Source organism: Podarcis filfolensis (genome assembly GCF_964270895.1).
Source record: "Podarcis filfolensis genome assembly, chromosome: 14".
In the NCBI taxonomy this organism is placed as follows: Eukaryota; Metazoa; Chordata; class Lepidosauria; order Squamata; family Lacertidae; genus Podarcis; species Podarcis filfolensis.
Genome location: NC_139616.1, coordinates 37,723,266 through 37,737,507, shown reverse-complemented (window position 1 = coordinate 37,737,507; position 14,242 = coordinate 37,723,266). Strand labels below are relative to the sequence as shown.

The 14,242-nt window shown below is 43.2% G+C and overlaps 1 protein-coding gene across 8 annotated transcripts in view; it reads left to right on the top strand.

The window, feature by feature from the left end:
* The window catches only part of SNX29 (sorting nexin 29), a 213,430-nt gene that overhangs the window by 60,705 nt on the left and 138,483 nt on the right, over positions 1-14,242 (top strand). For all 8 annotated transcript variants that reach the window (XM_083585054.1, XM_083585060.1, XM_083585057.1 and 5 more), the window contains one exon: positions 11,334-11,440. In XM_083585054.1, the coding sequence (XP_083441180.1) occupies positions 11,334-11,440 (107 nt within the window). The remainder of the gene's footprint in view (positions 1-11,333; positions 11,441-14,242) is intronic.

Genomic DNA, 14,242 nt, shown 5'->3' with positions numbered 1-14,242 from the left:
CTTTACAAATAATCCTCCTAATTTACCACCCTTCTTCCTTTGCAAATATGTTTTTAATCTCTTTATGTTCTAGAATGGTATTGAGCAATTGCTTCATCGGAAGTTAGGTGTGCCCAAGTCCTGTGGTGACCAATGGGAGACGAGGGCTTGCTTTAGTGCTCAACAGTCGGATGTTAAACAAGTTTACTCGGAAGTTTCCCTTAATGTAAGCAACGTTCCTTCCCGGTTGGGGTTTTCTGAAGCGACTGATTTGCATCACCTAAGCCTTGACCTGGATGGTGCTGAATTCTGGAGAAAGCTCACATTTCCCCTAGAAATGCTACCTTTCCGTAAGATCGAAACCAAACCTCTTAGTTGCGCAACTTCCTGGTATAATTTGGAGTGACAGATACCCCGTCAGAAAGGAACAGCTGGAAATGTCCAAATACTTTATAAGACATAAATAAGACATCCCCTATTTTGGGGGACTCAGATTTAAGAAAATGGGGGGAGATGGCCCAGAGTAGATAAGAGGCCCCCTATTTTTTGACATTATTTTTTAGGAAAAAAACCTAGTCTTATACACGAAAAAATACGGTATATCCTGCCCTTGCTCCTGAAGGAGCACAGGGCTGCAGGCACATCCATACTAAAAAATCCATACTAAAAAATCATTAAAAAATCCCCAACAGCATTCCAAAAGCATTTCCTCATCCAGCCATCTCAGCTTTGCCAGAAACAGTGCCTTTCAGCCATCGAATGCCTGGATAAGCAGGGATGTTTTTGGATTCTGAAACTCTGGGCAGACTGGCAGGCAACACCCTTGGGAGTCGCTGGAGCTCTGGTGTCGGAGGAAGTGAAGAAGGATCCTCTGGTAGATCATCAGTTGGAGCTAGAGATTCCAGGAAGCAAACATGAGTTATTCGAACAGGATGTGATAGAGGATCTGGGCTCTTGGGTAGTCAGCCCCAGCCAATGATTCCAGCATCTGTTATTGCAGAAGAACTCATTTCACAGGCACAAGTTGTTTTACAAGGAAAATCTAGGAGTGTAATTATAAGAGAGCTCTAGCAGACAAATCTTGATGTAAATCTTGCAGTCAACAACTTGCTGAGCCGTGATGATGAAGATGGGGATGATGGTGACGACACGACGAGTGAATCTTACCTTCCTGGAGAGGATCCTATGTCTCTTCTGGATGCTGACATACATTCTGCTCACCCAAGTGTCATTTCTGATGCTGATGCTATGTTTTCAGAAGATATTACTTTGGTTATTCATCCTTTCGGCGCTCATCACTTTCCAGGCTAAGCTCGTCCCGAGTTCTCTTTCTTCCCTTAGAGAGAGACTCTGAGCTGTTGCGTGAATGTGAGTCTGTTTTACGTTTGTGTGAAAGAAGGTGGCTTGATGGAGCCTCATTTGAGAATGAAAGAGGCTCTACAAGCAGAGAAAGGGAGCCAAACCTTGACAAGAAGAATACACCTGTCCAAAGCCCGGTCTCTTTAGGAGAGGAGTTGCAGTGGTGGCCGGATAAGGATGGGATGAAATTTATTTCTATTGGTGCCTTGTATTCTGAGCTTGTGGCAGTGAGCAGTAAAGGGGAGCTGTATCAGTGGAAATGGAGTGAATCTGAACCTTACAGAAATGCACAGAATCCTTCTATAAACTCAGCCAGATGGGGAAACTCAGCCAGATGGGCGGGGTATAAATAAATTAATAATAATAATAATAATAATAATAATAATAATAATAATTATTATTATTATTATTATTATTATTATTATTATTATACATCACCCATCTGCCATGTACCTGGGATTAACCAACGAGAAGATCATCCTCCTTTCTGTAAACAGCATCAGAGCAACTGTTGCCAAAGAAAACAATAAGGTAGCTACCTGGGTAGATGAAACCTTGAGTTCTGTAGCTTCTAAACTAGAACATACGGCACAGACGTACTCTGAACTTCGAGGAGAGCATATAGTTTCCCTGCATTGCTGCGCTCTTTATACCTGTGCTCAGCTGGAGAATAACCTGTACTGGTGGGGTGTAGTTCCTTTTAGCCAAAGGAAGAAGATGCTGGACAAGGCTAGAGCCAAAAATAAAAAGTCTAGTTGTTTTCGGATTCCTCCTAAAGGAATCAGTAATGAGGAAGATGGATACACCTCGCCAGGGTTGCCATTCCATAAATGGGGAACTGCCACTGAAAAGGCAGTGTTATGGAGCAGTGCCATCTGGGCAGCCCGCAATGGTTGACACCACAATCCCGAGGTCTCACCTGTATGGGGACAGTATCTGAAGAAGTGAATACTTGCGATGAGGTGAGGTTTGCTGCCTGTGGAAACACAACCACAAATCTCTTGCTGATCGTCCATCACAGGACACACATCCAAGGATGATTCCTTTGCTATCAGAGAGAAATTTCGCTTCTTAGGTTAGTGATGGCGGAGATACAGACAGGTCTCACTTTATTGTGGCTAGAATCTGCTTTCACAAAAGAAGTAAAAAAAAAAAAAGTAGTTTTAATTTTATTGTAGTTTTCTTTCTTTATTTGTTCAATAGTTCTTTTTTTATTATTTATTAAAAAGATAGGAGGACTAGTGCATTATCTCAGTCTCCCAGATACAGCATTCTGCTACCAACCAGGAGTATTTATGCGTACCTTAAGATGAAAGTTCTTACCTTATCAGCTTAATAGTCAACAATTTGCCTATTGGGATAACTGTTACAAAGGAGGAGGTGAAAAGGCTGGAGCTTGATCCACTTTGCGCTAATCGTTCCTAGCAGCGACTGAGCGATGCCATCAAGGCAGGTAATTCCTAATTGTCCTTGATTGCTCATTTCTTCATTGCTGGGATAACGCAAATTTGAGCCAAGATGGTTGTTGGCACTGCGACATGGAGCACTTTGAGCCAAGCACGAGCTCATTCCACAAATAGTGCAACTGCCCGAGCCACAAGACTGACAGGCCACCTGTTTCCTCCAGCTGTTTAAATGCTTGTCAGATCCACTTTAGCACAGTTTAAAAACCCACTTCTTACCTTGAGCCATGGCTTGAACAGCAGCATTCCCAGATATTTGCAGTTCAGTCCAGTACTATCCAGCTCCTGTCCAAAATCCAACCACAGTGGTGCTTATTTGGAAGTAAGAAGCAAACTTTCATTGTAGCAGGTCAATGGTGCAGACTTAGTGGCTAGGAAAGAGCAGTATCTAGTCCCGGTGCTCTTGCAAAGCAAAGCTATGGCAACAGCATAACCAGTTCAAGAGACAAAGACAAGGTTCAGCAGTCCAGGATAGGGCTGGCCGACACCTGGTTTTCAACATCATGATATATCACCAGCTGAACATCGTGATACAGTGGTACCTTGGGTTAAGTACTTAATTCGTTCCGGAGGTCCGTTCTTAACCTGAAACTGTTCTTAACCTGAAGCACCACTTTAGCTAATGGGGCCTCCTGCTGCTGCCGCGCCGCCAGAGCACAATTTCTGTTCTCATCCTGAAGCAAAGTTCTTAACCTGAGGTATTATTTCTGAGTTAGCGGAGTCTGTAACCTGAAGCGTATGTAACCCGAGGTACCACAGTGTCTGAAATAAGGATGGAGCTAAGTAGAGGCATTGGCTGGCTTCATGGTTTCCCCCGTATCATGATTTTTGCATAGTGTGGATGCACACACACACACACACATCCTGATTCATGATATATTGCTAAGTCAAACATTATGAAACCAATATGGACTTCAAACGGGTTGTGGATGATATATCGATAAATTGCCCAGCCCTAGTCCAGGATTGGTATCAAGAGTTCCAAGACCGGACAGTTGTTCTAACAAGTTTCCCTGCCTTCTAACCAAGTATTTAAACAGGAGCAGAGAAGGCTCAGCTACTCACAAGAAGTTGTGTGCCTTCAGCAATTCCTGACCTGAAGACAGGCACTTATCTGGGGAGTGGGGGGAAAGATTCTCCCCTTCTCTTGATGCACCATATCTCTCTGGGAGTTCTTGCTGATTGCACCTCTTCTTCCCCCAGTCTCTCCCAGTGTGTCACAGATGGCTGCAGCTAAGATTTTCCCTCTCATCCTCCAAGGGATGGGAAGGGCTTGGGTCTCTCACCTTGTCAGCTCCGAGAGCAGAGGAGGGCTTCATCAAGCTAGCTCTGCTGCATAGTCTCATTCCCTGCCCAACTTTGAGTCCATGTCCTCATGTGTTTCCTGTTCCTGGCCTGGATCAGAGGATTCAGAAGGAGCCATGGCCATTAACACATCTGCCTTAATGTTTCACTGCATATAGAAGCTATTTTTCAGCCTGCATTTGCAGCAACGAAGTGTAGTTCATGCCAAGTGCAAATTGGATATATCTTTTGCTACGTGTGTCATCTACAGGGCAATTGAGAACCATCTCTATTAAATAAGACCCCTGTTCAACTTCAGTGGAATTCTGGCCAGATGAGAGAATATTTTAGCAAATCAACTTTTTTTTTTTTTTAAAAAAAGCAAAGCAATGTGCTCACCCAAGTAATTGCAGGCTGCTCCTCGTAGTGACAGAAACCTTTTGATCATTTCTCTTTGCATTGCGAAGTGGTTTTGACACGCTCTTAAAATGAGGTTACCATTTAATTTCCATTAGCCAAAGCAACACTTCCTGAAACTCAACAGTTACCTAACCTTGGTGTAGCCCTTGTTGGAGGTAGGCTGGTGTAAATATTGCTACAATTTGTCTAATTAGTTGAAATGATTTTGTGGTTTTTCCCACCCCCTTGAGGGTGTGCAATAAGGTAAATGGTAGGAGAAATTATTTTTCATGTTTTTATGATGATAAAACTGGTGTTCAGCTGGTGTTCAAGGGACACGACAGAGTCCTGGAATATAACAATAACAATCATCATCATCATCATCAAGTCCTCCAGATCTGTTTCCCCCAGCGAGTTCAGAACTGATAGCACTGAGTCATGTCCAGTGGGTTTGCCTTAAATGAGGAATCCACCATTTGTGCGTAGAGTAGACAGGAAATGCTATTTTTTGGGGGGGGTCAGTCTTCCCTGTACATTTAATCCATTGCCCCACCCCTCATTCTGCCCCTGAGACTTTGTCTACAGCAGGAAGGGTGAAGCCTATATTGCCTTGTCTTATTAAAGCACTTTCTGCTAGGGCAGGAGTGGTAAGCTTCAGGCTTGAGAACGGAGTCTGCCCCTCCAGGCCTTTCATGTTCTTGAGCTCTTGCTTGCTTGGAGGGGTGTGTGTGTGTGTGTGTGTGTGTGTGTGTGTGTGTGTATAGAAGCACAGGTCTTATCCTTGACCAGAATATAACCTGCTGTATGAGTTACTCCTGTTTTTCTGTCCTCCTTTGCTGCCCCTCAAGTGAAAAATATTCCCCTCTCCTTCGCCATGGCAAAGCTAACCCAACATTTCTATAGCCAATGCTTTCGATCATTTTTAGAATATGGAATGCAAGCAATGAATCAAAATGGAAAAAAGAAAATGAGGTCTTGTTTGTGAAGCGATCTTATATCCCTTGGCCCCCTTTCCTTTCAGTTCTGAAATTAAGTCTGTCCCTTTCCTAAATCTTGGCTAGATGAAGGTCTCCTCCTCCACCACCACCCTTCCTCCCTTCGTGCCTTGAACTCTCTCCCAGAACACGTGTCCAATGCTGTCCCTCTTGCTTCCTTCCAGACCCTCACTCATTTTTTTGGCATCGGTTTGGCCACCTCTCAAGACACCAGTGCCAAACGCAGCGCAAGGATTCCCAAGGTGGGAGTGGCAGTCCTCGTTGATATTGGGGTGCCAGGTTGCCATTTTGTGTCAAGATGGCAGACCAAAACCTGGCTTTGGATTGACTCCATCAAACTCACCACACTATCCATTTAAAAATCACAGTATTTTCTGATTTCTAAAAATACCTGACCAGTACTGGGCACTCCCTGCTAGTCTATATCTATATCTATATCTATATACCTACTGCTTGATTGCAAAAACACCCCTCAGTGGCTTACAAAAAGGTTAAAACTATAAGCAAAATCAGCAAAAAACAAATATTTTAAATACTCCAAAAATAAATAAAACCAAAAATAACTCACACAACCTCCCATTTCAGCAGCAGGGTTACATTTCCAGTGTTCCACTCAGACTTTGGATGCCTTTATTTCCATAAACTTCTGGTGTTGGGGCATGTAGAATATGGGACTTACGGGATTCTTGTGTGATTGGGGAGTGGCGACAGGGAAAAAACCACAATTTTATATTGTCAATACTAGGAGTGGAGGGCCAGTGGGATTTGGGATTCCCTGCTGTTCAAACTCAGCAGCAGGCTCTTAATGCTTTTATTTATTGGGCTGATTGAAGTTCTCTGATCAAAGGCTCCATTCAAGCTCTTTGATTTCCCTCTTCCTCCTTCTGCACCGACTTCATTTGCATTGTATCTGCCTATGACGCTTGTAAGCAGTTTGACTGCTTGCTGAGCTTGGCAAACGCCAAACTCTCTGGCTGAAGGTCTGTGGCAAAGGGGCCCTTTTGACAAGGCTGGTTTGCTTAAATAATCACAAAAAACAACAGCTCTCACTATTTATGGGTTCGTCTGTTTCTTCGTCCCATATGGGTTGGATCTGGACTGGGTTAGTTGGACTTGCTTCCCATCAGAAATCAATGGGACTTGACGTAACCATGACTAACACTTTGCACTGAATTTCAATAAGATCCAAGTTCAGCTAACTTAGTCTGGATCTAACTCTCTGTTTTGCTCGTTTGCTGCTACGCATTTTCAACCACATTTCTCAGACTCAGTTTATTTGATTTTAAAAGGGGGCATTTCTCTTTCCCTCCCCCAGTCTGCTTTTTAGTCTTGTTCTGGGACCTAATGGTCAGGGGTCCCTTTACCTTTATATTATGTCCTTCCACCCGCAGGTAAAAACTGATTTATTCCAATAGGCTTTTGCTGTCTAAGGAAACGCCTTTTAAATGTGTTGTGCTGTTGTTGTTGTTGTTTTTTTACTCTCTTGTGTATCTACTACCTATGCAGTGATAGATTTGGTTTGTTGTTGTTTAGTCATTTAGTTGTGTCCGACTCTTCATGACCTCCTGGACCAGAGCACGCCAGGCACTCCTGTCTTCCACTGCCTCCCGCAGTTTGGTCAAACTCATGCTGGTAGCTTCGAGAACACTGTCCAACCATCTTGTCCTCTGTCGTCCCCTTCTCCTTGTGCCCTCCATCTTTCCCAACATCAGGGTCTTTTCCAGGGAATCTTCCCTTCTCATGATGTGGTTTTTACTTCATTTTAATTCCATTATATTTTAATCACTTCTTAGCTATTATATTTTATAGGTTCATAGCTTTCTGTGTTTTAACGCTGTGTGTTTTAATTTTTGTAAGCAACCTGGTTCTGGGGGAAAGGTGGGAAGCAAACAAGCAAGCAAGCAAGCAAGCAAACAAAACAAAACAAACAAAACAAACAAACAAACGGCTGCATTATGACAGACTTACAGCCTCTTTGAGCCCAGGGTCTGGGAGTCTCCTTATATAGTTCTGATGTACTTTTGCTATTGGTACATTTGTCCTGGGTGTTTAATATGCGGCTGAATGAGCTGGAAGGGCTTTTCAGTCGGCTGGCCATTTCCTGCAGGAGATTTTTTGGCAAGTTTCCCCTTCTTGTTTTTATTTAATTGTGTTTTATTCCGTTTGATTTCCTCCCTGCTTTTTAGTCCAGAAGGATCCCCACGGCAGCTTACAGAAACACAATAGAACTGTGCTATTGAACAGCACTGTCGCTGGGAGTGTTCTCATCTGCTTTCATCCCATCTTTCTTGCTTCCATGACTGCTGGAAATAATGTGAGATGAGATAAGTTCAGTGAGAATCCACCCACCCTCCCCAAATATACAGCTTAATCAACTGAACATATATAAACACACACACACACACACACACACACCCAACAAACACCAAGTAATATAATCAAGGAAGTAAAGACTTGCCGTGGTTCAGGGCTTCCCAAACATTTTCTTACTCACAGTCCTATTTGATAGGGCTGAAAATGGCAGCATCCCACAAGTCATGAGTTGAAGCAGAGCCATGAACGTCCAATGGCGCTTGTTCCACCAGGATTTTGGCACCTTTTGCACGTCAGAAAACTTTTCACTCCATATTGTCCCTGCTCCATATTGTCTCCACTATCTGGAAGCAGCTTTCTGGGGTTTCAGGCAGTGGGTCTCTCCTAGCCTTTACTTGGAAATGCCAGAAATTGAATCCGGGACCGTCTGCATGTAAGGCGTATGTTCTACCACTAAGCTACGGCCCTCCCCCATAGCTTCCCTATAGCTTTCTAGGGTTGAAGCCGGTCATTTAAAAACTGGAAAGCTAGACCCCCTCTGGATATTCATTAATGGATTAAGGGTTGAAAGGGTTCATTTTGGAATAAAAAAGCATAATGAATCTGATTCTTTGATGATAATAAAGTTCCCTGTTCACTCCCCGACATGCCTCTCAATATTCCCCCTTACTTTGCCTTGTCAATAATGTTTCCTTTGACTCATGCCACTTCACTCAGTAAGACTTCAAACATGCAGGTTCGTTTTTTGTGTGATGGCTCTGGCTACATAAATAAACAAGATTCGTAACGTACAGGAATAATCCGTGTTATGTTTACTTGGAAGTTAATTCCTGCGGTGCTCAGTCGGACTTAACTCCAGAATAAACACGTACAGGGTTGCGGCTTCTTGGCTGCTGGCAGCTGATTCTGAACAACACAGAAACAGGCTGTGTGTGTGAGGAGGCGGATCAAGAGCCCCAAATCTCAGCCTCCTCTGGGCACTCCGACGGATGTATCGACCTTTTCGTCTTCTCCATAGGAATGTGTTCCTGCACCCCCTTCTTTAGCAATTTCATTTAAAGGTTTTGCGAGCTCTCTAATACCACCTAAGTATAACGTTCCTGCTCTTGCGATTTATTGATTTAAATATTCCGTGGAGCATACAGCCGGGCAGCGTGCAATGTCAAAACACAATGCTACAAGCATAACTTCAGTTAATATATCAAAGGTGCATCAATAAGAATTAAGAGCTAGTGTAACGTAGCGGTTAGAATGTTGGACTATGACCTGGGAGATCAGGGTTTGAATCCCTCCCTGCTCAGTCAAAAAGTGCGCAAGTGACTTTGGACTGGCCACTTTCTCTCAGCCTAACCTACCTCAAAGGGTTGTTTTTTGAGGATAAAATGGGGAGAAAGAACCATGTACAGTGGTACCTCGGGCTAAGAACTTAATTTGTTCTGGAGGTCTGTTCTTAAACTGAAACTGTTCTTAACCTGAGGTACCACTTTAGCTAATGGGGCCTCCTGCTGCCGCTGCTAGCACGCGATTTCTGTTCTCATCCTGAGGTAAAGTTCTTAACCCGAGGTACTATTTCTGGGTTAGCGGAGTCTGTAACCTGAAGCGTCTGTAACCTGAAGCGTATGTAACCTGAGGTACCACTGTACACCACTTTGAGCTCCTGAAAGGAAATAATAATAAATTAATTTAAAAATGGCAACAAATCATTGTTCCAAAGCCCCGTTTGAACAATACAATTAAAATTCCCCCTTTATTGGTTCGCTCTCTTTTGTTTCTTCTTTGTTACTGCTTTTTCTGTATTGGAAAACGAAAGTAACAACATTTGTTGGAAAAGATGTCTAAAAGAAAACAGGGGGTGACTCTTGCCTAGCGGCGCAGCATATGCCCATGCTGCCCAGGGCGGGTGCGCTCCCGAGGGGGGCGTAGCAAGGAGGGTACCCTCCCAGGTGCGGGATAGCCGCTCGGATGCCCAGAGTGGCGTGCGTGCCCTGCAGCCGGGAACGGAGCGAGCCACCCATAGTGGTGGAGCGAGCCGCCAATGGCGGACATTCAGCCACCACCCGCCCGTGACTCCCAAGCCTCCCCCGAGCTGTCAAAACAAAGGGGGAAGAGGGGACTGCCACTGGCAAAGCGGTGCAGCTACCCCCCTTACCCCGACGGCTCCGGGTAGGCTTGGGAGTTGCGGGTGGGCGGTGCGCCGAATGTCAACCCCCTCAGTGAGGGCACCTGGGGTGGTCTGCCCCCCTTCCTACACCCCTGCTCTTGCCCAACTTCTATTGGCAAGGAGTCCATAGGGCAGGGCCTGCCATACTACATTGGTTCGGGTCTTAGCCTCTAGAAGAGGAGAAAACAAGCTTGTTCCATCCTCCATGTGACAGCCCTTTAGATAGCTTTCTTCTAATGCTTTCTTTAGGATTGTGTGTGTGTGTGTGATTTATGCAGCATCTTCTTTCCAAAGTACTTTGTCTGCTCAGTGATCCCTGTAGAAGCTGTGCTCAGTAAACTACTTGTAGATTATTTTACGGCATTTAGTTCCAGAAACAGATCTGGAGGTTATTTTAAATGTGCTTACTTACTGCAGCAGAAAAAAACATCCCGTGTTGTTAAAAAGATGGGGAGTGTGGAAAATGCTCCCAACAGTTTAATAATAGTTTGATTAAAATATGGAATATCCTCTTAACGATTAAATGAACCTATTTTTTAAAAGCTAGTTATAAACTAACCAAGTAAGTTCTTGAATCCTGGCCTTTATTTACCTTTGGAAAGTTGTTTGTTCGCTATCCAGTGTATATTTGAACACCTTTTAAGATACCATAATCAAATGTTACATTATGGCTTCTGAGATCAAGGGGCAAGTTTTCACCTAGGCTTGGATACAACTGGTCACAATTTTGAATCAAGATGGCGGACTGGATTTTTCAAAATGGCATGGATTTTAAGCACCCATTTCAGCCACTAATTTCAAAACTGCACTGATTTTTATTTTATTTTTAAATTGGTTTCCTAGAATGGCCCGTCTGTGCTCAGTATGTGGCTTCTTACTTTGTTATGTTTTGGAGCAATAACTATTAAGGCAATATCCAGTGTTTTTGCTTTACTCTAATTCTGTAGATTGTACATGAGAATATAAATACCACACCAGCAGGTCTTAAAGATGGCGAGGCAACCTTGTTGCACATAAATTCAGAGGGTCCAATCCTGCCTACTGTGAGCATTCAGCACCAGCTACTACAAATTGTGAGACAGCCCTGTGGACAGGTGCAAAATCTGCCTGGCACTTTGGCCAACGGAATGGGCACAATGATCCCCATTGCTAATTCCTTCTCACTTTTTGCTTTACATGCCTGTTTGTGTCCAGTTTCTTGGACACAGAGCTGAGTCGTCTCTGTGTTATGTGAGCCCAGCGGGCTTGGTGGCTCATGCAAACCAATTCTGAGGTCCAGTGGTGGTTTTGGGCCTGCAGTGCCTAAGGTTCTAGAAAGGATTGGGGTTTTTTAAAATCCTGAGTTAAATTAGCGCTGTGCATTTTGTTTTTTTCTTTCAGTATTGCCAAACCTTTGGAACACAGATAGTGAGTTTGCCATTCCTGAGCAAAAACAAGTAGAAAACCACGAAGAACTGGCAAATGCTTATGAAAGAAAGCTAATTGAGGTAAGAGTGTTTTGCTATATAAAAAGTATGCTATATAAAAATTACAGTTGGAGTAATACTACTTATGTGAAATTTGAAAGAAATTTTACAAGCTTTTCTTAGTTTTGATAACCTTTAATTTCTTTCTTTCTTTCTTTCTTTCTTTCTTTCTTGGTTAATTATTTTAGATACTTAGGTTTTCTCGTTTAGGCTTCTGAAATGTATAAGCAGCTACTCCCCCCCCCAAAAAAAAACCCACGCATGGCTTGGTGTGAAGAAGGAAACGTGAAGGCTACTGGAGAGGAAATTGTGGCTGGGCTGGTTTGCGCTTCCTTAGTTGTTTTGTTGTTGTGTGCCATACACTGTGTAGTGTAGCAGGTTTTCTGAATCTAGGGCTTATGGTTTACCCCTTTCCAGACTTGCCACAAACCACAACCAAGGCTTTCCCTATGGTTTCTGATGAAATTACTGGAAGTTTTGAGGAAGCAGACAAGTCAAGATAATACATTGTCTTTAAGTCACTTTTTAAAGGGTTGGGTTGGAAACAAATATCCCAGAGAATTACTACAATTGGAAATGTCAATATGTATGAATAGTCAATCATTTTGTGCAAGTACATTGTCTATATTTACCAGCTGGGTAAGTGACTTTGGGTTGTAGCCAATGTTCCTGCTACTCATTTTAGACCCACTAAAATTAATTGACAATACTGATTCAGGCCCATTCATTTCAAAGGGTCTCCTTTGGATATCAAAAGAGTCCCTTCTGGATATCAAGGTCTAGACTTAGACATTGCCCAGTTAACTAAGCTAGCACTGCCAACAGCTTAAAGTTCTAGCTTCTTATGGCTATAAATATTCAATACCAAACCAAAGAGGGTGATATTTCATCACTGCTTTCCAAATTAGCAGGGCCTGTTTGACCCATTTTTAATGCAGAATTTTAAAGGTCTTAGGTGGTCTTAGCACTGACTTTTCCTAGGTGCCTGTCTGTGCATCATAGGGCTGATCAGAAGATATTTTTAGTGGACAGGGGAAACCAGCATTTACTTTACCTACTTTCCTTTATCTGTCTTTCTCCAAGCAATCTGTTATGTCCTCTTCTTCTGCACACCCCCACCCCACCCTGTGACAGTCTATTGGGCCTAGGGCTCAATAACAATTAACAATTTCTCACTCGGTTTTATAGTGAGAAATTATTCCCCACAGCTTAAATTAGTGGATGAGCAGGTTTGTTTCTCACTGTTTATGTGCCTGATAATAGCTCTGTTCAGAAGTGCCTCCAGGCATTCAGTGAAACCCTAGGGAGGACTAGGGTGAATGGATTCTGTCCTCGGTGTCAATATTTCTTCTGCTTCCTTATGTTTGACAGAAGGTCTAAAGGGGGAACCTGCACGTTCTCATCTGCACATGTCCAGGTACCTCTAAAGATGCAGATTCTTTAAAACTGAACCAAAGAAAAACCAACAGCCACACACTTAAAATACCATAACATTCAAAATACATAAAATTGGGTTGTAAAACAAAATATCAGGTATAGCTAAACCACTTCTGAAAAAAGATACTTTGAAATATGGAAGTTAAGAGAAAGTTAAAAAGAAATAACGTAACATAACCAGATTAAAAATTGTAATGCTTGAGAACAGCAGCCGAACAAGACAGGTTTTAACCGGGGATGGATGAATGAATGAATCGGGGGAAGATTTTCTCTCGTGTTTTTGCAGCCAGAGTGAGAAATCTAGCCATGGGCTTTGTTAATAATTTGTTTGAACCTCCAAACAAAGATGTTGGTGCAAGGACCCAGCATGTCATATTAGCCTTCCAAAGTTCAGGTATAATTGAATCAGGCCCTGGAGCTTTCCCTGACTTTAACTGGGAGATCAAGGACTTTATTTCCAGCTGGGTTACTGGAACCCATGCTGGGAGTGCTTCGGGGACCTCCAAAGTATTGGGACTCCTGTGGGATTGGTGCTCCCGATTTGCTTGCCTGGAGGAGCCTGCGTGCTTACAGTTGTACTCAAAAAGCTTTCATACTTCTTACCAAATAGGTGACGGTCAGAAGCAGGGATGGGGAGAAATTTATTCAGTTTCTGTCTGAAGGCCCGATTTGCACTGTCCAAAATAGTATGCGCACCGAAACGCAACCATTGCTCAAAATTGCACTTCTCTAAATTTCGCAGTGAAGTTCTTCAGCCAAGTGATGTGTACAGAAGTGCATATGCCAAGCTAAAATGTGCATCTATTAGTGAAAATAACAGAAAGAGATGCGTTATGTTTTTGAAAGCATGCTTTGTAAAAAATGTGTACATCAGGCAAAAGGTGTGTGCAAAAATGCACCTATTAGTTCGCACAAGAACACGTACGAATTTTCACGAGGACTTTTTGAAACAACAACAACAACATAAACTAATGTGGATAATGTGGAGGACAGGACAGAAGGCTGGAAAAAGTAGAAGCAGAAAGGAACTGGAATGGACAGATTTGCCCATCCCTAGTCAGTAGATGGACCCAACTAGTGCCATGATGCCTGCTTCCTTTTCTGCACATGGACTTGAATGAATGGAGAGCACTTATGCATGGGGCTTTTGGTTTAACCCGCAAATAAATTGACCACAGAGGGGAGAGGAGTAGCACTAAGCATCAAGCCCTCAACAGCGCCATCTCCCCCGTCTCTTTGCACACAGTGACACTTTAGGCGACGAAGCTTGCCCTGCAGCTTAAATATTACAGTTAAGCCTCATGGATCAGTTTTAAGTTACCGTGATCTCAGAAGTTGGTTGGTGGTTAGCCAAGGCTCTTTTCTGTATATTATAGGCCTCAATGC